We start from the raw sequence: 27,458 nt of genomic DNA on the forward strand, positions 1-27,458 counted from the left end.
TGTAATGATAGCTATACAATTTTTCTTAAATTTAATGATTGTGTACAATTTATTGTCATGTTGACATATCATGAATATTTTACATATTTTGTCCTTATTCTATATTTTTATTTTCTAAATACTAATTTTTTTTTTCTTTTATATGGTTCTAACTTTTAATCAATGACATTTTAGGTGTGCTTATCTAATTATACACATTTTATAGTTGATTCACTTATAATGTACTTAAAAACAAAAATTATGATATCTTAAAAGTTAAACTGAGGTTTCTTTTTTTTTTATTTTTTACAATTTTTGTATTTCCTAGCCTTAACATTTATTTTCTTACTTAAACTAGCTTAAATTAGGTTAAATTTTTTTTTTTCTTAATATTTACTGCTTTAAATTAATTTTGTGCCTTATACTAACTTAGATTAGGTTAATTGTTATACATTCTTTTTTTTTTTGTTTACTTATATTTTTTACAATCATTTTCATGTTTTTTTTTTTTTTTTTCGACTTAAAATAGGTTAGACAAAATTGTACATATTTTTTGTATTTACTTGCTTTAACATTTTTTATATCTTATGCTAACTTAACTTAGGTTAATCATTTTACATTTTTTTTTTTTATTTTTTTTACATTTGTTTTCATGCTTATGCTGACTTAAATTAGGTTAGAAAAAAATAAACTTTACCCGTTTTTTGTATTTACTTGCTTTAACATTTTTTTTTTTTACATTTTATACTAACTTAAATTAGATTAAACCATTTTACATTTTTTTATTAATTTTTTTTTTTACATTTGTTTTCATGCTTATGCTGACTTAAATTAGGTTAGAAAAAATAAACTTTACACGTTCTTTGTATTTACTTGCTTTAACAATTTTTTTTTTTTTTTTTTTTTTTTTTTTTTTTTTTTTTTTTTTTTTTTTTTTGACTTATGGTGACACAAGGTAATACTTCAAATATACAAATCGAAATAAAAACGCACTGATTTTGACTTATCATAAGAAGTCCAGTTGTCGCTCGTGGAAATCGATGTTGATATTTTGAGAGGTTGTTACTCGGTGGCTGGTGCTCATGCACTGGTTTAAGGGACGATATGAATATGTCTACCAGAGAGTGGTAGGCGGTTTTTATCAAAGGTTTTTTTTGTACTTCCCGGACCTAGATTTCTCTTCGGCGGCAAGGACCTTTTTTTATCATTAATTTTCTCTGGTGACATATATAAGAATTCTGCACGTCCTGCACACCACGGAGTGCCAGTACGCGCCGATTTCTTAATTCGTGATCGCATAATAGGGATCGTACCTATTTGTCGATGACAATGATTTTATTGGGGATGTTCGATTTCTACAAGCGACAGTCTGGCCGTTATTTATTGCTGTGTAGGATTTTAGTTTATAATTATAATGGTGTGTGAGCATATCATTACAATAGTATGACGTAAGTTTACATAAAAACGCCAAAAAATTAATTTTAATATACATTTCGTAAAAATTTTGGTACACTTACAGTCTGTGAAAAAATGTAGGAGAAAACAAAGTTCCATATTATTATTGTACAATATTAATTTTTATTAGTATAATATTTTAAGTACTCTTAACAATGTGGGTGCACACGAACTACTTCCCAAATCTAGGTAAGTTTTTTTTTTTTTTTTTATATTTGTTCATTGTAACGACCTCAAGGTCTTTGACAATTCTTATCACAAGTGGGTAGTAGGGAGATCATGTGATCTATTTATCTATGTATATATCACTATATGCATGATACTACCCCCCTTCTCCAAGAGGAGACATGTGCGGTCTTCACTCCCAGTGGAGTGGGACCTAGTTGGAAACCGGATGACGCAATCGGACGACAGCACGGGAAAATGGTGACTGCGTAGAATCACACACATTTTTTGCACTTTGCTATGAATCGAACCGTTGACTGTGTGAGTCGTAAGTCAACTGTGTGACCACTGCGCCACTCCGGCCCATCTAGGTAAGTGATATTTTTTTACTAAAATTCCCTCTGTGTGATTTTGAAAGCAACTCCAGTAGGTGAACCAAACGAGTGTAATCGAATTACCTCCCATAGATTATAATTTTATGTGTCGATATTATGTATACTATCGATCATTAGGTACATAAATTTTCTTTATGCATAAAGCGTGCTCAAAATATTTTATGACATAAATTATTAATAAGTGTAGTATAGTAATTTATTAACTTAAATTGTTGACACTAAAATATTATAATGTTTTGTCCAGGTTATTTGATAAATTATTTTGTGATATTTTTTTTTTTTTATAATTTTTACCAATACTTATATTATAACTAGTTAATTTGGACCCATTTGTGACACCGTTATGTGTGCGTTCAATCAATGTTTGAGATTCAACTTCAAATAATAATAAAACTAGAAATCGATTAATGTATCTATCGGGGATGATTCCAGTAGAAGATAGACAACTATCTAAAATAGTAGGCATTTAAAAATCCATGGTAGGAAATTCGAGGATCGAACGCGAGGCAATTCAATTGTATACCTACCCGAAAATGTCGGGTCGAAATTCGGGAAAAATGTTTACCGAAGGATGCAACTGCAGGTCGCAACCGCTTGTAATCTGGGACTTGGGCTAGGGCTACCCGAATTCGAACCGCAATCGGACATTTTCGAATTATACAAGAAAGTACTATATCTCGTAGATTATGTATAAATTATATTGGACGCTCTCTCCTCGAGCAGAGCCTTTGGGTTTTAAGGATATTATGTTACTTTTGTACCTATTCTCTTACAAATGTATCTAATTGTGTCAATGTGCTTATAACAACGAAAAACAAAATATAATATTATGTCATATTATTATTGTTATTATTATAATATATAGTATTGGATTTTTATCTATTTTTTGTAGGTATTTACAAACAAAATATTATGCTCAGAGTGATAATAATATGCGGCTTGTGCGAGTATTAAACGGTGTTTTCGTGGACGTAGGGGAAATATTACAATATAATCTTGTATAATATTTTAATGTTTAACAAATATTTTCAAATAAAAGATAATAATACATTACGACGGCCCTGAACGATAATTTCCCCGATAATCCGTCACACACAAACTGTACCACGAACGCTGTTTATTCAACATGAATAAGGTACCTCAATAACTCTATTAATTTTTCACCGTCCGGAAACCTTCATTAATATAACAAACTATATTATTGTATGATGCACATTTCAAATCATTTGAAATGCATTTTAGCCCGATGAACACAAAGTTGTCGATAAATTAAAATATAGATTGACGTGTGGAAATGCATTCAAACCCGTTTGGATAAAAACTGACGGATGCAGTCATGCGTTCGAGGGTGTATGCACTTGAAAAAATACGCATCTTTTATTAGAACAATCGATTCGCTCAGGTCTCGTTCAGGCATATTAAAAGTTTTTAGGACAAAATCCTGTCTGAGTAGCTATAAAAAATGATAAGCATATTGCAGCTGGATGTGTCGAGTTGAACCCAATCGTCAACTCGACAGTACCTATGCTATACCTACTCAACCATCATCGTAACTCTGTACCCTTTTATTTTTATGTACATAATTATTTTCTCATCTTTATGAAAAAAATTTGTTATTACTTACTATAAAATGTTTATTCTAAAACTTATCGAGGTAATTGAGGCACAAACTTTATTTTCACGACAAACAAACAACAGTTCAGTATAAGTCTTTCGTGCAGTAAAAATGTAATGGCACAAAAAAGCAAATATTTATTCAAGATCTAATAATTACCATTATATTTAGCTGGCTTAAAATTTTTTAAAAACTGGTAATTTTATTTAAACTGGTTTTTTGTTTTTCATTTAGTTGTGTCTTTGTTAGATGCGTCATATATATTTATATGGGCACGAGTGAAAAACAATGCTGCCGTCGATTTGCATGTATAAAGAGTCCATCCATTTTAAAGGTTTGTTTTCACGCGAAATGGTTTCAAAATTGTAAGCAACCAGAAACTGCCCTAAAATATAAGAACAACATATAATGATCACTCTATCTTTCTTTAAAAACGTATTAAAATATTTTTTGATTCATCGATTTTATCTTTCTTGTGTCAAAATATATAGTTTAAAGAAGCAATGTTGACAACATTTAAGCAATGAGCATAAATACATAATATTATATACATACACAATCCCTTAAAATCGTCAATGTGGCGAAATAATAAGTATAATAACTCATTGTATTATTGCGACAAACTTTGCGCAAACTATTTGTTTTTCCAATGAATTATTCATGTTTCAAACTTTATATTAATTCTATCGAAGTAAGCGAAATCGGGAACGTTATATCACATAAGTCACCGGATCACAAACTATGTTTAACATAAATTATTGCTTTATTTGGAAATTAAAAATAATAACGCAAAATACGGGAAATCATAACTGAAGCTGAAATGAAAATTTATGCTCAAAATAAATAAGAACGACGTCGCGTACCTAACCCCTGTGCCCTACGCAGTTACATTTTCACGTTTTTATTTTCAACATTGTTTTGATACAAATTCGCAGATTCTTAAAAGTTGAAAAGTTAATACGTTACAAATGGAGTTATAATAGGCATAGGTATATTTTACGAGTTAAATTCTCAAAGTTGTGACTAGAGATGTAAGCTTGGCCATTTTTAATTTTTTTTTTTGTATTTTTCTTAAATTAATTAATTTTAAGTTAAAATATATTTAAATACTTTATAAAATTACTGTTTCATTTATATTTACATTGTAATGGGTATAACGTCAGAGGAAAACAAAACACTTATAATAAAAAAAATATATAATTTGGGTAAAATTGAGGAAGTGACTCAAACAATAAATTACCTCCGTTAAAAATTGAAAAATCAATAAAACGATTATATACTCATAATTTATACTGAACTAAAAATAAAACATTTTTAATAAAAGATAAAAAATGCACATTTATTACCGAGTTAAATATTATACATTATGATATAATATATATTATATATATTTAATGATTTGTATTTTGAATTTACTATATTATGTTCATTAGAATAATACCAAAATTATATTAAAATGGGTAAATGGTAATAAAAGTACATATTTAAAAATATAAATATGAAGGTTAAATATACTACAACTATATAATATCAAAAGATTTATTTGACAAGAAATTAATATGATGAATTATAAAATTTTCAAAATGTTCACCAAAATAAATTTTTATGAAAATTTACATCACCAGAGGCCACACATGGCAATTTTTAAAACTAAAGATATAATATACAATCTCTTGTCACTTAAGACGTTAGGTCTTATCTGCTACGAGTTAGGTTAGAAACGTGTACATCGGGGGACCGGGGAAGTCAAAACCCCTAAATATTTTCCTCTTCGGTGGGGTTTTATAAAAGTTAATTTACTATACAAAAATGACGTGTAATAAAACTAATATTGTAAAATATATTAAATATCTGCAGACACGTAATGTGGAATCCTTTAGTTGAGAAAATTAAGTACAGAAATCACTGTAGTTGTTGGAAAAATGTGTCAAATATGATTGATTTAGGTATACTTCGAAATTAAAAAGTTATATAAGTTTAAGTATTTTTTTAAATGTAAACTTCAGGTAGAAAAGATGACCAAACACTATATTATACTATACAGTCTACACTCGTGTTGAATCCAATGTGAATAGCTTAAAAAAGCCTTATGTTCGTATACATACCTAATCAATGTATGTGTGTCACACAAGACATGTTAAATTATGTCTTATATAAGACATATGTGACGCTTAAATTTAATATGCATACGGACATTAGACTTACTGTATTTATGACTTACATATTATATTGACTGTAGTTTTCACTTTAATTCGTTGGTAATCGCTAAAAATAGAAATATTAGTGTTCTATACTCGTTAGAATTTCAAAATTCACGATAAACGTGAATAGGTAACCTTACTTAAAATTACTAAAATCGATATCTAATTAACTCTCATGGTTGCGATTTATCGATATGGTCAAAACTACGATAGTGAAAAATATAAATTAATAAAACATAGGCATTATTAACAATAATTAGTTAATTTATAAAACCCGATAAATTTCACTCAATAAAAAAATATCCCAATAAGCCAATAACACATAAATATTAATCAAAATGTTATTCATCACCATCGCAATTATACACTAATCTCAATATACCAGTATGACCGACCTACCAGTATCCTACCGACTTTTCAAGCATGTCGAACTCAAAGTACCTAGTAACCGGGCCAAATAAATTGAATAGTTTAATAGCTTATAATGGTTTAATAGTTTAATAGTTTAGGGCCTAACATAAAAATGTACTGAAAAACATTTTTAGGTAGGTAGGTTATAGGGTTTTACTTACAATACTATACAATATTTATTCAATTACTGCAGTATATCAGAATATCTATAGTAACAATATTATATTGTATACCTCTCACCAACATAGTTGTCACACGAAAGGAAAATTGTATTCATTTTTTATTTTAGTAATTTTTTTTTTCAATAATTGTTCTTTGCTATTAAACGTATTTTAATATTATATTTTTACTATTATACGGGCCATAAAAAATTGAGTTAAAGGCCTCGTGTTTGACTAGCCTACTGTACATAATACCTCTATCTGAATACATATCGTTGTTAAAAACTACAATGATTTTAATCCGTCGACGTTTTCACGTTTCCACATTAATTAAATCCGTCGATACTTCATATACCTATCGCCGTATCGATTTTTGGTATTTTTAACGTCCTGTCGATATTTCAATAATCGTCGATCTTTATTCCTAATACACCCGAATCATGTATAATATCGTGATCTACGCGTACTCCGATGTCCGGCGGTCGTGTACGGTGAACTCACAAAAAGGTCTGCAAAGTTTGTGAGACGTACACCAACACCTCATAATATAATATTATTATTATAGTCATATGAGGTTTTATTATATAGTAATTTATTTTTTTTATTAATACCTATGTAATTCGGCACGATATTACACCGCACCAATACTACAGGTCTACCAGCCATAACTATATTATCATGTTTCAACAAGGGCTTTTGCACCTCGAATCATAAACCGTAGATATAATATATTGACCGGTAAGTTTTATAATTTCAGTGTACAACAACAATAGTATTTATCGGCTCTTAGTCCGCGCACTCGTTGTCTACGTTTTTTATGAACCGCTTATAGGTAGGCGCGCTACTTACAGCTGAGCTTATCGCGTGAATCGTTCATATATAATTATTATCATAAGTATTAATTCGAAAAGTTATGCGCGTTTGTTCGACCTGCGGTACTATATGATGTTGTAAACACGATGGTTGGAGATCTATAATACGCGATTCGATTTATTGTTATTATTTTATTCGATGTATATGGGACCGTTGCGTACGCACGTATATATCCGGCCGTGCTCGTGGGGATATTTAAAAAATATAAAAAAATAAACAATAAAAAGCGTTGAATTTTTTCATGTTACATCAACATCGTACATAGTATTATATATTATATTATTATACTATACGTATAGTATACACGGCTATAGAGGGTAGGCACTCATGTTATTATAAAGTAGGAAAGTGCAGTCCACGGTACTCCCGACATAATAACATATTTTATGTTATATATGTTTTGAACCATATTATATAGCGTGCTGAGGTTCAGTTTTTTTGCATTCGCGTTTTTTGTATCTCATATATATATATAGAATATAATAATAATAATATATAAAAGTGGGACAAAATAACATTATTATAATGTCCGGGAATTTTGGATTTCACCGGCCACGGCACTGGGTTTATCGTAGTGTATAAAAACGATGTACGTGCCACATACATGGTACACCTAATATAGGCACTCGGCGCGTGTCGGTGGGTATAAACGAATATTGCGAAAAATATTATATAAAATACGAAAATTTCGCGAGCTGTCGGCGCAACCATTTTGTTACATTCTGCAGTATTGACGATTGTTGTTCGCATTCATATATCGCGGCAGGCCGACCGAATATAATAATATTCTTTTGTTATATATTAATATGTAGGCACAGAGTGTAGGTACCTACGTGCAGACAAACGACTTATTCCGACGACGTGGGGCTAGAAACGGTCGAGAGACAGCCGTCATCGCGCCCAGAAGCGGTTTGACAACGGCGGCGCATAAAATATATTATTATACTCAAAACGTTCGAAATCGTTTTGTTCTCGGCACCGAAAACGTCGAAACCCTATAACCGAGTGGCAGTTATGGGGGGGGGGGGGGGTTGCCGGGATCGGTGGTACGGTGGAGGGGAACGGGGTAAGTCGACGTTACGAAAACCGTCAGAGCCGTCTGCTGTATCCGAACAATTGATTTCTGAATGTTGCGTGGATGCGGCATCACCTCGGCCGTAAGACAAAAGAGTGGCTCGCGAAAAACGAAATGAATAAATGGAAAGTTCTGACGAGAGACGTCGCGTGTTCCCCGGAGTGAAGTCTACGATGGTCTCGCAACGTTTTGTTTCGGTGTTTTTTTTCTTTTTTTCCGTGCGTCAGATCTTTGGATAAACGACATTTGTGGGACGACGAAAAGCATTCGGAGAAGAAGTCATTAAAAGAATAAATAAGTAAAAAAAAAAATACATAAATATGCTTCCGACAGTGCTTTTAGTCGAAATGCGCCGCTGTAGTGCCCGAGACCAACGGTACCGTGACACGCGGTGACCGTATAAAATACAAATCGTCACGACAAGCTCGTTAAAAAAATATTATGATTTTTCCATCAAAAAAACTGTGCGTGTTTAACCGGTAGTACCTATATATGAACTTGCTGCAGGGAGCATAGATTCCAGTTGCTCCACAAAACAAATGATAATATGCTTCCCACCCTTATCAAATAAAAAGGTGTACCTGTTGCATCCTGCGTGATCAAGCGTAATTCGTATTTCATAACAATTATAAACAATATAGCTCCTAATATGTTCACACTAAAAGCATCCCTCGAAACATTAAGTAGTGGTTCATAAAATTGACTAAAATATTGATTGATGTTTGATAACATATTATACCGAGTAATCGATTTATCCTATTTAGTATTGCCTAATGTATATAATATATTAATAATATTATAATTATTATTATTCTATCAATTACAACTTCTATATGAAATCAATTAATAAAATTGCAGTAACATCTCCTAAATATATAAAATAATAATATTAGCCTAACAACATTATTATATTAAATTGATAATTAAAATTACCTGAATGAATAAAGTGAATATAACAAAACACTTAATTCATACATTGTAGTACATAGATGATAATGACTGAAAAATCCTGATTTTATTTTAAGCTTTAAGAGACTTTCATAATTTATTAAGTTATTTATAGTAAAATCTCACAATGTGATTTATCTCACAAAATAATATCAGACTACTCGTATAGTCGTCTCAATAGATACCAGCTTAAAAAAGTCATACATTTCTACTTAAAAATTTCAACTCTTAAATAATCGTCTTTAAAAGTATTCTAGATGTAAACAATTTCTGAATCGATTAGCAAACAATTCCATAATTTACTACCATATTAGCAATAAATTAGGACAAGACCCTTTTTATTCACGATATAATTTAGGGCTTGCCTAGAGATAGTTTTTAATAACAATAATATACAATTATGGGGTCGAGAAGCAATTTTTAAATACATTTTCAACATATTTATAACGGGAAGCAACTAGTATACACTATATGCAACCATGGTCTCTGTACGCAGTGTCGTAGCCAAGAGCCACCCCCCCCCCCCCCCCCAAATTTTCTGAATAACACGGAAATCTGAAAAATCTCAGAACCAGAAATTATTCAAGTTTTTTTGGGGGTGGGGGTGGGGGTGGAGTGTTTGGATGATGGTGGTAAGCAATTACGTAAATCAAAAATCAAAATATTAATTATTACAGTCGCATAATAATTATATATATTATATTATAAGGGATTAAGATAGCGGGTAGACACTGAAATATATTATGCTGTTCATCGGGGCTTATAATTTATTAATGTTCACCACGCCATTATAATAATGTTATGTATATAGTTTTGCTGAGCGCGAAAAATCAAAGGTGCGTTACCCCGAGGTATAATGTAACTCAAACTTGAAAAGTTCTTCGGTACATTGTTGTTAATAATTATTACCGGTTATATTGTTACGTGATGAAAGTGCGTAACACAAACAGAACCCATTCGCTCTGCAAAACATTTTTCAAAAAAACCATTTTAAAGAATTCGTACTGCAAACGCTTGAAAGGTATTATTATATTATTTTCATCGCCGCGTGACATTAAAACTATAATAACAATAATTATTTTATTGTACGCATCTTCAAGGCGGCGCAATGTGGCCATATTATTATTACGACGAGCAAACAATATTATAATATCGTTACCAGCCATGTTATACCCACAACGCGTGGTCAAGCATAATATTTTCACTCATAATTTGCCCACCCACACTTGGCGGCGGCGGCGGCAGTGTCATTATATTGTGCGTCGGTCGACCCGAATCGTGTACGTGACCGATTTATAATACTCACTCGCAGCAGTCGCAGTGGGTAGGTAGTCTTAATTTTTTTTAATTCCATGCTTATATTTAAAACAAAAAAATATAGGAAACAGAAATTACGCGAGTAATAAAGCATTAACACGTGCCACGCATTCGTTATAATAAATATTATCTCTTTCGGTTTTTAAAATCTTTTTTTAAAGATACATTTAGGCATTTAGCTATAGTTACGCGTGTTTAACTACACACGCTCACCACACATTATAAAAATAAACATTTATTATTATAATAGGTACTAATGTAATAATAAATGTTAATAATATTTTACTGATATTCATCGACATTATCAAACACACCCCCTACCGTTTAAATTATCAACGTAACGTATTCCAATTAGTTAAATTTATTTCAACAAATATTTGTATACGTATTAATGTTTTCTACAACAACAGAATTATTATTGTTCTTTCGAAAAACAATTATATCTGCACTGTTTATTGTTCAACCTTACCTATTTTTAGAGACTCAATATTAAATTAAAAACATTTTTTCGTTATTAGATATGTATTTCTTTAATAACTATTATTTTGATATAATATTATGTATCATATTATGATGAATTGATATAAAAAACGGTTAAAAATGTTATAGAATTTATAGTGATGGAAGGAAAAACTCAATATTTTAAAGTTATAATAAACAGTAAAAATGCCATGCTATAAAAAATATAGGATCACTAGATCCATTTAAAATGAAAAAAAAAAAACGTTCTACAATAACATTAATCATCAACTTTATACATAAAACATTTATATTTAAAATGTTACGTTGTAAAAAAGATAAATTGGATAACTTAAGAACTCTAAATATTTAATGTATACGAATATTTACAAACGGATCTTCATACGTTTATTTTAAAATTGTTTAGTTTTAAATCAAGTACTGGAAAACCTTAGATGCGTGGAAAAACTATCAACGTATATAGAAAATGAAACATAATATCTGTGTGTGTTGAAGTGGTCGGGTCTTCGTGTGTTTTCGAAACCACTGCGGTGTACATTCAAATTATACAATACTTTTATTTCTGTATGAAGTAATAGTTGCGTAAAATATATGAGTCTTTTTTGTTTGATAACATTTTGCTACGTCTCACGTATTATACAATGCACGTTAAGTTTGAAAATACCTACAGAAGCATATTAAATTACTAAAAAAAAAAAAAAAAATTAAAGTGAAATTAAAAAATATTTCATTTTGTGTTCATACTTTAGTATTTTTTATGATCAAACGACTCATAATAATTAATCTTTCATTAATAACAGTTTTAATATTTCTGGGATACACATTACAAGACCATAACGGTTTTTAATTAAAATGTCTAACATTAATATAGCATACCTACCTGTTTGAATTTTGGAAATATTTTTTATGAACGAAAGCCTCAAGTTTAAAAGTCTCACTAAGTTATCGGGAAATTTTTAAATTGAAAAAAATATTTAAAACATTAAGTCTTATATTATCTTATTATTTTAGTCGTCATAATATTGGAAATATATTGGAGGGAATGGTGTTCGATAAGGCAATTATTTATTTTTTTTTGAAGCCAACCGTTTTGTTTTTTTTTTTAGAAAAACGCTGATAATATTTTGGAAAAATGCGATTGCTTTGGCTGGGCTTGGAGTTGAAACTCATCGCATTTTTTCCGACGAACAGTGACTACCTATCATTCCGCAAGTGTTAATCAGAAAAATAATATATTTGACGTATACCGGTGGGGAAAAAATCTTTTCATAGACCTACAAAAATTGCAACACGATGCAGTGCATGCAGGCTACGTGCATAATGCATAATATAACGACTCGTGACACGGTGATAAAAAAAAAACTCGAAATCCGAAGACAGAATCAGCTGTTATCTCACAATCGTCCGTAATATAGCTGTTATAGTAATAATATGTATACACCAACTACCATCCTATATCTTAATATATAATATATATTTCCTCTGTCCGTGTGAATAAGTATTCAAACTTCTCCTAAACGCGATGCTGCACCGATTTTGATGACATTTTTTGTGTGCATGCTTGAGTGGGTCGTTGAATGGTTTGGATTCACGATTGGACTCGGTAAGCCCAACCCGGGAGGTGCTCAAACAGGGATTTTGAGATTTACTATGGACATTTTTGTATATAAACAGTTGCCATTGGTTATTCGGGTGGATCAGGAACAATCAATAACCATCCATCAAATCGAATTTTCACACATTACCTACCAAGGTGGCTGAGTTGTACTTATAGTAGGTGGATTGCCTACTTGATATGCTGCCACAAATTTTCTGCGATCCAACGTAGTCGGATTACCTACTAGGGTGCCTGAATTGCGTTTACTGCAGTGAGTTACACTCAAAAAAAGTTGAACAACCTCAATTTTTTTTAAGAGTTGTGCACGGGATCAGTTAGTAATATTATATAGATTTATAATAATATATTATCTGAACGAAATCCAAACGGAAATAAACGGAAAATAATTGTAAACCCCTCAAAAAATCACAACGGTCCTCTTCATCAACAGTTGCCCCAAAACTCAAGGGTATTTAAAACTTTACGATAATAGTATTCCTTGAACACGTAACCTCGATGTAATCAAATACCTCGGTGTAATTTTGGATAGAAAACTAACATAGAATCCACATATCACCTCCAAACTACAACAGGGCTACCAGAGGCTAAAAATACTATACCCATTGATCAACCGACAAACATCATTAAGCTTGAGTTGTTCCCTCGAGCTATATAAGCAAATCCTACGATCATTACTTTTATATGAGAAATTGTGATGAAACCCACATACATAAAATACAAGTATTCCTGAGGACAATATTATCTAATGATCCATGGTTTGTTCGTAATGTTACACTTCACAAAGACTTTCAGCTACCCTAAATAACTGAGTACATAAAAAAAATAAGCAATCAACTTCTTCAATCACATCGATTCTGCTAGCAGTCCGAAATTCTACAGACCAAGTGGCCCACCTTCTAAGTATTTTAAAGTACGCCGACTCATCCATGGATGCCCACACGAAATTTTATTATAATTGTATTATCTTCTTAATTATTGTAAATATAATAGTGAAATTACCTAATAATGTCACAGAAACTTTATAAATTAATAAAAATAATATTAATAACGATATAACGGGCTCAAGACAAAGGCACGTTTTCCTTTCTTGTCTACGGCAGAAGAATCGACAAAAAAAATATACCAAGACGGCTTGCTAAATTACCTATAATACACGAGTGTTACAGGTTTATAAGAATATTATACTGTTATATTATTATTATTATTATTATTGTTGTTGTTGTTATTATTATTATTATTATTATTATTATTATTATTATTATTATTATTATTATTATTATTATTATTATTATTATTATTATTATGGGTAATTTGGGCTGCGCTGTTTGAACGGAATCGATATTTATTTCCCGTCCCGGACGTCAAATCCGCCGCGTCATTGCAACAGAGGCGTAGTAGTACGTTCACGTCTGAATCCGCACAAGAGCTGCCGACGATTATTCCGGCTGAGAATGACTCGCGGGCCGTGCAGATGAGGCGCAGGCGTTAAAGACAGAGATTTTCCAAGAGGTCTTACATTGTACGCGCGAACACCAGTGTGACTGTATAATAATATAATATAATACTCGGCACAATGGGATTGAAAAAATGTATATTTTAAAGAGGGAATAATAAATCGCGACGCGTATAAATAAATTGTAGGCGACGACGACACGTCCTATTATAAGTGGCGCTACAGCCCGCTAAAGGAGAAGCATGGTTGGAAATTTGACCCACCCTCCCCACCAACCACTACCATGGTATCGCCGCCGCCACGACGACGGTAGAAATCATTTCGGGACTATTATAATATTATGTACCTAGGTAGGTGGGTGGTATACCGGGCTATAATAGAGATATGATAATTTAATACAAACACACATATTATACATATAATAATAGTTATAAAATATATATATATATTTACATATGTTTTATGGCCGACGAGGGATGCGGTGGCCGCAGCGGTGGAAGACTGTGAGATCGGGGTGAGAGTTGAGGGGGGGGGCGAGGTCTGAGTATTTGTTTTTCGACAATCTGCGTGTACCCTTAATTTTAGTCCTGCACCCTCGCGCGCTGGTTTTGTCACAACTCCTCATGAATAAATGCATTTTATTGTACTTACACGCACATATATATATATTAATAAACATACACCCCATACCCACCCCCGGAGACCCACCGTGGCCCGTCATCGCACACGGTTTTAGTATATTGTATATGGTACGTTTCGCGAAGTGTTACAACAACAATAATTATATTATAATATAAATTAAACACACTCACGCTGTCGCACCGCACGGCCAATGTATTCACGGCGGACATATTATTATTCGAGTGCGAATCCTAAAAATGCCGTCGGCGCCACCACCACCACCACAAATAAAGACCCGAACAATTGATGATTGTATTACATTATCCGTACGCGCGTGCACTCGACGGCCGGAGTTATAATAGCAATAATTACGATTATTGTTGTTTTTTTACGGTATAATATTATTATAGGTTATTATTATTTTACGGTATAATAGGACATAGGTTACCTATTAGTTTTTTACAACAATCAGCAAGTGTGCACGTTTATTATACAGCCAAATGCCTTCTGCAGGCATCAATGACATAATATTTAGTATCAAAACTGTATTTAAGTAAACCTGATAAAAAAAACCCGTGGCGGTAAGGACAAAGTTTGGTGAGACACACGACCATAGATACAATGGTTGTCTATCCCATTCCCGTACTTGAAAAGTGTCCACTGAAATTAATCTCTATAGTCAGTATTAAAGCTAAATTAAACAGCTGCAGATTTAAGTACTGGCGCTTATATGTCATTGTGACTATGACGAAACTACAATTATTTACATTTGAAAGGTAACTGCATTTAAAATCACTACAGAAAATAAGACGTGCTAGTGCGGAAATCTACAGCTGTTTAATACTGAATATGGCGATTCATTTTGGTAGACACTTTTCTAGCCTCGTTGGGCAACCATATTATACTATCTTTAATCATGGTGAGACCCCATTTTGGGTATCATGGCAGTGAATGTGTAAGCTATTATTATTATTACCTTGTACGATTATCGTTATATTATTATTTTGATTATTATGTTATATTATTGTCTTTATTATTATCCTCATAATATTAATATCCATAGACGGCAGAGGCCTCTCCATATTATACGAAAAAACGACATATTGTGACTGCCGTTTTGATATTCGTTACGCGTGACTATCCCGTCCACGCGTCGTACTTAGTGATCAACAGGCGACGCGCATAAATCCTGAAATTCTCTAAAAAAAATTACTTTAAAATTTGAAACCGTTAAAAAATTCAAAAAAAATCTTTTTTATTCTGATTTCAAAACGTGTGTATGTAAAACGAGCATCGCGTTTAAAACCATAACATTCTGATTATATTACTAATTCGAAATTTCAAAAAATTGATTATTGCGTTAGTTGACTTCTGTGGTACGGTTATTATTTGTATTATTATCGTCCTAGTGCGCACGCCGCTGCACGTATATCGTCGACGGCGGCCTCGCCATTATATTATACGCAAAAACGACATATTGTGACAGCCGTTTTGATATTCATTACGCGTGACTATCCCGTCCGCGCGTCGTACTTAACGATCAACAGGCGACGCGCATAAATCCGGACGCCGGTGTAATGCCATTTCGCCGTGTCGAGAATTTGCAAAACGGCTTAATAACGACGTCGGTTTAATTTCGGGACGATCGTATCATAACGTTGAACGCGAATTAATTTAATCGCTAGGCAAATTGACTTTGTTTTTTTTTTCAATTCCCAGCCACATATTGTGTGATGTTTGTCCGGGCTTCAGCGCTGATCCTCACCCCCCCCCCCCCCACCAAATTACGCGTGTTAATTAATTGATTAATTGCGTGTACGACTGCAAAAATCGTCGAATTTCGTCGAACCTGCGCTGTTGCGATATTATAAAAATATAATAATAACAATAATAATATTATGAGGTTCGCCCGTCATATAGGTAACCTGCAGTGGCGTGGCGGACGATAATTTCAGTGGAAATTGCCTCTAAGATTTGTCTTAAATAGATGGGTGGGTGGTAGCCGGTGGTTTCCCTAGTAAATATAATATGATATACTCAATAGGTATATAGTCAATAATCATTTGAAATATAATTAGCTATATTATAGCTTATTATTACATTATTATGCATTAATACTTGGAAAATTTGTAACTTGTCTATGGACAATTCTTAGTTCGCCACGCCACTGTAGGTAACTTTGAGTTTAAAAGTCTAAAAATGCGTACCCGTTTGAATGTGAAAAGTTTTTATTTTGAATTCGTTTGATAACAAAATAATATATTTTCATTCGCGTTTCTATATTATTATAATAATATGTTGGTAGGTGATGGTAACCTATACCTAATAGAATTTAGTTACAGAATTTAATTTAACGGTTTCCAAGACGTCTATGCTTAATAATTTTAATACGTTTTTTCTTCCATAATATTATAAACACAGTTTTTTTATCCATGGACATAAAAGTATTATTATAAAGTAAATAATAATAAATAAATAGGTAACCTAAAAACAGCTGCGCATACGTGTAGTATACACGTCTTCTATTATTTGTTTGTTTATGATCTCACGTCGGTTACGACTTACGATACACTTTCTGTGAAAATGTGATTGTATTACAGGTACTGGAACCTTTATGATTTTATCGGTTTGGGTTTAGGTCTCGGTTTCGGTTAATACCGGTTTTAACCCTTATTATTTGATTTATTTTTTTTTCAATAAAGTACTATGTAAAAAAATGAACATGATATTAATAACTTCTTTTTAGTGACAGGTATTTGTAATTAAGTGTAACTATTTCAGAATTTAGGTAATATTATAAAAAAATGAATTATTATAAAATTATAAATTAAAATAAATACAAAATTATTATTAAAAAAAAAAAATAAGAATGAATTTTTAACACACTTGGGTGACCCATGTTTCAGTTTGATATAATAATTTATAACTTACATATAAAAATATAAATTTAAACAATATATACCGCGCTAATGAAGACGGAAGAACAGTTTAGTAGAATTTTCGTACAGAGCATAGTATAGAGAAAAGAGTTAACGATACCCGCTTTACGTTTAGGTATTTAATATTATCAATGCAGGCATATTAGTTAGGTAACAGTTATAATTTATAATTTATATGATAACTTACTCTGAATTCTGAATCACTTATAAACGTCCAAATTACTATTATTTTCAGATATTATACATCAGCTATTGCGAATTGCGATTTAATAATAATATTGATATCGATTACATGGAAATTAGAATTTGGATTTTTGGTATTTCTTTTATGACAATTCTGTTGTACTTGTACACATAATAATATTCTTATTTCTTAGCATTGATAAACTTTTATAGGTCTACATTTTCTATAATTATTTATTATTACTAATAATTAGTTATTACTAACTTACACCATAGATAAAATATCTATTGGATTTTAGAACCGAAAAAAACCGAAAAAAACCGTAGAAACCTCTACATAAAAATATAGGTTTCGGTTTAAGTTTCGGTTCCTAAAAAAATGTATTTAAGGGTTCCGGTCTGGTTCCTGTTCCCAATATTCAAAGGGTTCCGGTTTCAAAACCGGTTCTTTACGGTACGGTTCCAGTCCCTGGATTGTGAAGCTCATAGAAACAATATCAGGAACGATGAAGTAATTCAAAATACCACAATACAATATTTTAACAAATATAGTCGAACTTGAGTTTTAAAATAATACGTCAATATTATTTGGTACCCCAACAACGTACCTGATATTATATTACTGTTATAGTTATTACCTATTATACAATAAAAAGAGATGACAATACGAATATAATAATTTATTATAATTTCCTGGAACCATGAATATAGTCAAATTGACGCAATAAATACAATCACCAATGAAGAACGCCATTCATTCGTTTATTTCCTGTATATAATGTGAACATTATCGTCACTTCCATAAATTGTATTTATTTGTGTAAATCAAAGTACCTACCAACAACCTATAAATACGCGAAGGACTCACATATATTATTATGTTTCTAATTGTACGCATTGTATAACACATTATAATATCAGTTGTGAAACAATTGCATTGCCATCATCGATATTATATTGTATAATATTTGGTTCTATATAAGTTATAACTTATAATAAACTTAAATATAAGTTCGTCATGAGGTAAGTAGGTATATGTAAAAATAGATGAATATTAGATTATCTAGTTAAATTCAGTAGACACAATATGCATGTACTATCAACTTTAACTAATCGCCAACTTATCGCCTAACCATGGTTATAAAGTTATGAGTTATGACTAATAGCGTAACTATATATGCAAGATCAAAATATACCGGAATACGTTATTGTATATAGGTACCAGCTATAAATATAGATGAGAAACTAGAGGTATATTTTAGAACAATTTATTTTTACAACAATGAGACAATAAAAAAGACGGATAGAGTATATTTTCGTTTCCAAGGCGAAACCACAATATAAACCCGTAACTTCACACAGAATCTGAAATATTATTATTTTTTCATATATAATATATATAAGTATAGTGTGATTTTTTAAGCATACAATTGTCATATTTTTACGCCTAAGTTATAGGTACATATTATATTTAAATTTTGATTTTTAGAATTATTAAATACACTTGAAAACCATATTTTCAAATACAAGAGATTTGTTAGACCATTTAAGGATGATCTTACGCAAACGTCTTACGCTACCTTCTTCAAACAGGATCCCCCACCATTTTAAGGGTTATTAACCTTAGAGTAAACATTTTAATAACTCAGAAATTACTTATTAGGATTTTGATTTAGGTAGGTGTATCAACATTGTCAAGAAACTTACATGTAAAATAATTTGAAATAAAAAAAGGGATTCTTATTTAAAAAATAGAAGTTTCTTTCACCACAGGACACTTCTTAACCAGTACAGACAGTATCAGTTATTTCAAATAATATTGTCTTCAGCTATACTTAAAAATTATGAAAATCAGAGTTTGAATAAAATATGTATTATTCGTATGAAAAATAGGTGCGAGCATGTTTAAAAAATCACCCTGTATTTTTACAGTCCGTGTAATTATATTTCGGAAATTTATGGTACCCTATCCTGTATATATTTATACAATTAATTGTCTACACAATACATTTGATTTACAAGGTTAATTCTCTAAAATTGAATGAGATACTTATTGATTTTACTAGGGTTAGTTTGACCTAAACAGTTGATTTTTAATATTAAAAGTTAATGTGTTTTTCTGTCTGTATATATTTACCATATTGAATGTTTTAATTTGTCTGAAATATTACGTACGTTATATTGTACATAAGTATGTACTTATACATAAATACTTATGGTTTTTTCAAATTTGAGAAGAAAAAGGATTCTTTTTTGAAAGATATACTTTTGTATCTTAATCGATGTAAGTTATTTTATAAAAAAAACGTAGGTATACTATACTAATGTTTGTTATGTGTGTATTTTACACATGAGACACAACAAACACACATTAAGGTGAATCGATCATAAATAACTTTCTAAAGTTATTTTAGAGTTGAAATACCTTTTAGAAAAATTAAACACCATATAAAATCTTCAAGGTTGTCTAAAAGTCCTTTCTCTGAATATTTTTGGTCATTGAAAAAGTGTAGTTACTTAATGTTATTGAAAAAGTTATGTTTCAGGATTCAGAGAACAGATGAGAGGGAACCTACATATTTGATATTTTACTAGACATCACACTGATTGACTAGTTTATAATGTAGATAGACACATAGTCACAAAAAGCTGTTTAATTATATAGTTTTGAGTTCTAAAGAGTAAACTTCAAATATTATTTTATAATTTATAATTTATAATTAGCGTTAAATGTTATCTACAAATTATATTTTGTCTTACCCAATTAAAAATATTTTTTAATAATTAATATATTTATTTGTTCATTTATTTTATTAATAGTAAGAGCAAGTAAACCAATAGTTAGTTATAATATTAAAAAAACAATTAATGTAAAAAATCTGATGTCTGCGTAGATTCCTCCACCATAATATTTTCCAGTTACCGTGACATTTTCGGCTTTATTGTCTATATAATTGTCCATTGACCGTTTCTGGTTTATATTATGATTTATGATCTTAAATTATTATTACTTAGTTAGCGTTTATTCACACCGTAAGTATTCTCTACTGATCCGTAGGTTGCGATTAGTTAAGAACTTGTGTCTCCGTATGCAGGCTAGACAAGTTCGTCGTTTCCATTTCAAAACAACAAGTCTAACCTTAGACCCTAACAAGTTCAAGATTCCGTACCCAAGTCTTGACGGCTACAAATCGCACGGATGTACGACACAGCTGTGGCGTTGGTCACAAACAGCCGGAACTCCACTTATCGGACAACCGCAAACCCGTGGATCTGACCGAAGACGGTATGCCCGAAACACAGGAAGTGCGCCTCGAAGCGGTAGTCGAACAAGTCACCATAGTCTCGATAAGTATATATTTTTTTTATTAGATAACCTAATTGGGAAGAGACTGTAATAATAATAGTTTAAATGCCGACATTCGTACAAAATGCATTACGTGAATAGACTTTACAAAGTGCTGGACTTGAAGTAGGATTTATAAAAAATGCTTTAAAGTTTTTGCATATTTTACATTTTTGGTTCACCCTGGTGGGGTGTCATTATAGCAGGTGTGCAATAAATTATTGTACCTATATTATATTTAAAGATTTGAATAAAGACAAACATTAACTGTCATGGTTAACACTGTTTTAAGATAATGTTAATTGAAAAAATTATTTCTAAATAACAAATACTAATTAAATCAAATTACTATTTACAATAATTGGGGAAATATTTGGTTTATAAATCAATATATTCATTAAAAATGCCAAAAAAGGTTGTACACAGTTAATTTTAAAAATATAAAATTTGACCAAAACAATGGTTTTTTTTTCTAATGCTCGTTAGAAAGACTCGTTATATATAGTTTATAATTGTCTTTGTAAACTTAGTAAACTAAGCAGTTTGTCATACCTATTATAATAGTTAAACACAAAGTTACATATAGATACATGAAATCGTTTAATAAAAAAAATATTATTTAAAAAAATTAATTTCTACTTTCAGGTACTACCAGATATTGCACGCACTTACTAGATTCTCCCTTAGCACTAATGTCCAAACTTAATTCTGCAAGAATGTATAGTAATAACTAATAAGCATCATATTTTAGAAACCGAGAAAAACAGCTGCTCAATTAGATGGAAATCCTTATGAAAGTAAATTATTTATTAATTTTTGTTATTGATATTGGTGTTGAATACTCTTTCAAATTGATGATATTATAATTGGTACACTTTCCACTTAACCAGTCGACCTGATTTAAAAAAATGCATGGTTTGACTAATTACCTATCAAAACTTTACTGTCTGTCATTATACACTTATATTAAATAACAGATTATATTATGTCTGTTCTTATTATTTATTTCGATACACAAATAAATTTGTATATTTTAAAGCATAATATTTAAAATTATTGTTTGTTTTGTATTTATTATTATTATCAGTAGATTTAATCAAACAATAGATTTTATATGTTATAATTTGAAATAGAAAAACGAATTCAGTATAATTTGTCAGTAATTCATTGGTATTAGTTTTATTGTTTTTAGATATTATGTGTATACTTATTACTTTTCACTTTATTTCACTAGGTCAAGTATTATTATTTGAAAATACCAAGTGTAAGAAATTCATTTAATATAGAAGAAATAAAAGGACTGTTGAAAACCTTACGTCATTAGATAGTTTAATGAGTGTAAGTAGTTTTACTTAGTTTTCTTAAATACATAACATCATTAAAACAACTTAATGCACTTTTCCAATTTATGGATCTTAAAAATATTTTAAGATTTTGCTACATCAATGTTTTTATTAAATTAATATAAAAAATATTTATGTCAAGGAGAATAAAAGTAATCTAAAACCAATTTAAAAAGTTACTCTTGTCAGTCGTCATAAAAGTAATTTTTAGGGTTTATTTTGTTTATTTATTTTTTGAATGATTACCAATTTACCATAATACTAATGTGTATAGCAATATTGCTATATGAATTCAGTTTAAATAAATCAGCATTAAATGCATTGTTATTTAGTATTGATTGAGTTTTTTAGCTTTAGAAATGTAAATATCCTTGAAAGTATTATATAAATATAATTTGTTTTCATTGAAATCTCGCTGTAAGTAAAACGCATAATTTTCCACCAGTTTTTAGTTATGTATAAAACATTTTTTTTTTTTTTATAAATTCCAATTCAAAGTTTTCAAGAACCTAATTTCCGATAGGAAAAATAAATATACCATATTTCGATGAAATGAATAGACGCAATTCACGTCGTATTTACAAATCACAAACAAACGCGGTAGATTAGCTTATGTACCTTATGTACCTAGGTATAATATGTACGTCATATAAAAAGTAAATTGGACCCTTATGAAACTATATTTTACTTCCATAATATGATATTATTATATATTATAAAATAGTTTTATATATAATTATACTAACAAATTGACGTATCAATGGTTACAAATATTACAAAATTTAATTCAGTCGTTTGGAATAAAAAAAACCATTGAACATTTAAATTACTTGGGTATTTTTTTTATTTAAGCTTTAAAATAGTAACATATTTTATCAAAGTATCAAATCAATTTATTTTGACACTATCGTTTTGGACGGTAAAAATATTTATTTTATAAACGATTGCAGCAAACGTATTATATTATAGTATAGTATCTATGTGTTGTAGATGTTAAAATTTGAAAAAATGTTTTATACGTATAAGCTTTTTTTTTTAATTTTAAATCGTCATTTTTAGTTCCTATAATGTTTTGAATTATTGCAAATCTGATATCGTAACGATTATTACTTAATAAATAGATGAACTAACTTTATTCCTTCTGTTAATATTATTCCTCCTTTTTTTTTTTTTAGAAGTCTTCAACAATATTTAAAGCACAATATAACTATTTATCATAAAACCCCAAAATAATAGAAATGTATATAAAGTTTATCAAAAATATATTATAACATAGACAGTAGACACCTATATTATATAGGTAGGTATTTCAACTAATTGGAAAAAAGATTTTTCTTTGAATTTTAATGATTTAATTGACTATAGGTGCAGGTTATTAGATTACTAAGCTCGTTCTGCATTTAAACCTAATTTCAAGTTTAGACGTACGATAGTTGTAAACAAAGATTTACCTAGATCCCAATCTCTTCCTTTTTCGTGGCGTTCACTTTCAGCGATCACATACCATATGCACGCAAACCAATGTGCAACTAATGTGAACAGGAGCATCAAAAGTGTGAGAATCATGCCACCGTATTGCGAATACCTGTCGATCTTCTGCAACAGCCTCGCTAACCTCAGAAGTCTGGTCAGCTTTAACAAATGAACTTGTCCCGAACCAGCTTCCTGGAAATCAAAAAAAAAAATTAAATTAACTTCAGACAGACGTTGATAAAATTGTTAAATAAAAATATACAGTTGGAGCAACGACATTTATTTTACAGGTTTGGGGTTCTCTGCGAAGAAGATAAACTAATAATTTTAAGTGGTGGGATAATGGAATCTACATAATCCTATTACTTCAAATTAGTAGGTAGGTAGGTATGCGTATACCTTCGTCTCCAGCCAGGGGACACCATTAGATACGTTTGTATATAATAATAATGTATCCATGTAATAATGTTAATCTATAATTTACACGAAATTTCGTGACTACATTCACTTAAAAATTAGTCATTATAGTATAATACTGTACATAATATTATGTTTAGAAAAAATAAAGTGAACATTATTAATGCAACGAACGTTCGAATTTTCATCGCACCTAGAAAAATAAATTTTTTTAAATTATTTATAAAAACTCATACTATAATACGATGACAAACATTTAGCCAAATACCGAAAAATAATCTTTATTTTAATACAACGCAATAGCCTATATAATTCCATTTTATACAATTTAAAAATAACTATTTGGTAACCTTTATATTATAGTAAGGACCTACTTTTTAATTATACTCAAGGCACTATATTAAATACATAGTACGAATTTAATTTGAATTGAAAAATGGTTATAAAATAGTAATACAATCAATCAATATGTACTGTCAACTAACAAAAGGACAGATGGTAGGGGAGATATAAGGTGTTCTAAACTTATGTTTTTACTATACATTATTCTTTGTAATATTCAAAGTAAACAGAACCATAAGATTTAAACACTATTAAAGAGTATACCAACGTACACATCATACGTGTACCTATCTAAAATACGCATAATCATAAAACAGTTAAAAAAATAAAATATCACAACGAAATCAATAACTTATGGGTACAAATATACAGTTATAATATAGTTTTAAGTGGGTACCTATCTAAGTATTTTGATGTCAAACTTAATATTAAGAAATATAATATACGTATCGTCGTAAAATACGACCAAAATAAATATTCTATCCTTTTCTATATCTACATTATGTATTTCCTTTTCATTTTTCCATTAAATATCAAACACGGTGGACCAATAAAATATGAAAAATAGATATCTATTGTAAAGCGTTTGGGTTAAAGTAGTTTAAAATTGTTTTCAGATCTATTTTCATCAAATTTTATTACTCCTTCACTGATAGGTAAAAGCTTTCATTTTTTCGTCCAATTTTTTTTTTCATCTTCTAGTCTGTGATACATAAATAACAACATTCCTTCGAAATTTTGATAACATGCCATGCTTCATGTAGTATTGTGAAAAATGTTCTTATTCATACCATATTAAAAGCTTAAATTTGTTAAGGCCATATTCCAAAATATAAATGATTATGCAGTGTGCGTTTTGAATATTATATTATTCAATTTTATCCGGAAAAAAGTGGATACATGTGCCAGATATATAAAAAATCTTTTCACGGACATTTTATTTTATGAAATCATTTGTTATTGATTAGAATTATCAAAGTTATGAAAATTAAATTGTACACGAAACAAGATTAGTAAAGGGCATATTTTAATGTTTGAAGAATTTTATTGAAAAAATATTTTTATAAGATGCATATAATTATAAAAATATGATAAATCTTATATTATATTACTTGTAGAATTAAATCATATAGATATACAACTGTACAAGTTAGGTAATAATATGTATTGCATTAGGTCAATATTGTAGTTTAATTGAAACATATTAATATTCTATTAAGGATAATCCTTTATGCATAAAATTGGGTTCCTAAAATAGTTAGCCTTCAAATTAGGTTTCTTCTAAGTGAAAATATATTTTATACAAAATATATTATACAGATAAAATTTTCAATATTCATCCATCAACGTGATTTGAATATCGATATATTATTAAACAATTTACGAAATAATTCGAAATCAGTAACTTCTAGAATGTACATAATTTCAATATATTTTATCTGATTATACTATGGTCTAATAAAAATATGTTGTCAGTTAGACCACATATAATGTTGTTTGTTGTTACTTGTTGTATTTAATTTTTATAGTAAATGTTGTTCTAAAATTTGGAGTATGCTTTTAGGATTACGACCGTGAGTTTTATACTTTTCTGAAGTATTAATATATTATTACTTTCCATCAATTTGCTGTGTATCATACAATACAAGTTCAAATAATATACCTTATTAGATTATGTTATTAAGTCATAGGACTTATAGACAATACTAGTAGTCTCGACGAAATACAATGGATTCTGTCAAGGCATCTCGATTGATTCAATAAGATAAGCTGTAATAACATTTTCTATATTAAGAAAAATAATCCACTGTGAATCCTTTCTCGTAAGCGTTTGTTTGTCGATACCAACATTTAATTTATAGACCTAAAAGTCAAATAAGTTCCCCTATGTATGCCCGCATTTATCTGTACGCACACAAGCCACGACAATAGGTCACATCATCAAACGTCAGCTGAGAGAGAACAAATTTCATTAAAAACGTTTGAAGACATATACATATATATAAATGTACCTGTATAAACAAAATTTTACGGAGTTTAAAAGGGCAAATGATGAAATTAACTACAATAATTCCAAGTTTGTACTGAAGTTGGCTATACCTAACCTACTAGATTGAAAATTATATGAAGTCCTATACCTACTGTCCTATATTAAATGTTTATAAATCAAAATGTCAACAGAAATAATATAGGTTCCTACTACTGCTTGCTAGTTGCTGCTACTGAGTAATTTCTTGTAAATATCAGATATTTGTGATTATTTAGAAGTAAAACATAATAATATAATAATATAATCTTCGTATGGTAACAATACAAATGAACAATTAAAAAGGTGGGTAAGTGGATTTCGCTCTGCTGTACAGTAGGTTACAAGTGGGTCACTGTATAATGGATGGTATTAAATTTGAATTCAATGATATAATATCATTGTATAAGAAAAACGATTCTGAGCGGAGAAGGTATGTTAGTTCTAGGTATAAGACATAATATTATATTAGGTACCTATAATAAATTTCCAAATTAATCATATCATAATATTTTTAGGTACTTATAACGCGTTATACATCAACAAAAACCGTGGTACTATCATAGATATATAATAGTATACTTTAGAAGTTTCAAGTACCCACGATTAATATTATGCAATC

The 27,458-nt window shown here is 30.0% G+C and overlaps 2 protein-coding genes across 4 annotated transcripts in view; one reads left to right on the forward strand and one right to left on the reverse strand.

Annotated features, from left to right (window-relative positions):
* The window catches only part of LOC100568954 (potassium voltage-gated channel subfamily H member 8), a 155,002-nt gene that overhangs the window by 15,989 nt on the left and 111,555 nt on the right, over positions 1 to 27,458 (reverse strand). For all 3 annotated transcript variants that reach the window (XM_029490945.1, XM_029490946.1, XM_029490944.1), the window contains exon 5: positions 24,030 to 24,243. In XM_029490945.1, coding sequence (XP_029346805.1) covers positions 24,030 to 24,243 — 214 coding nt within the window. The remainder of the gene's footprint in view (positions 1 to 24,029; positions 24,244 to 27,458) is intronic.
* LOC115034326 lies at positions 20,692 to 22,552 on the forward strand. The gene is made up of 2 exons (XM_029490948.1): positions 20,692 to 21,241; positions 21,881 to 22,552. Exons 1-2 carry the CDS (start codon positions 20,880 to 20,882, stop codon positions 21,939 to 21,941), a joined length of 423 nt encoding a protein of 140 aa, XP_029346808.1. The 5' UTR covers positions 20,692 to 20,879; the 3' UTR covers positions 21,942 to 22,552.

The sequence above is a fragment of the Acyrthosiphon pisum genome, chromosome A2, assembly GCF_005508785.2.
Source record: "Acyrthosiphon pisum isolate AL4f chromosome A2, pea_aphid_22Mar2018_4r6ur, whole genome shotgun sequence".
NCBI classification, from domain to species: Eukaryota; Metazoa; Arthropoda; class Insecta; order Hemiptera; family Aphididae; genus Acyrthosiphon; species Acyrthosiphon pisum.

What these genes read in the sequence shown, in the direction of transcription:
- LOC115034326 (XM_029490948.1), top strand. Translation starts at nt 20,880, where the DNA reads ATGATCTTAAATTATTATTACTTAGTTAGCGTTTATTCACACCGTAAG. An exon ending in AGTCACCATAGTCTCGATAA is followed by an intron (nt 21,242 to 21,880) that starts GTATATATTTTT and finishes TTCTACTTTCAG; the next exon opens with GTACTACCAGATATTGCACG.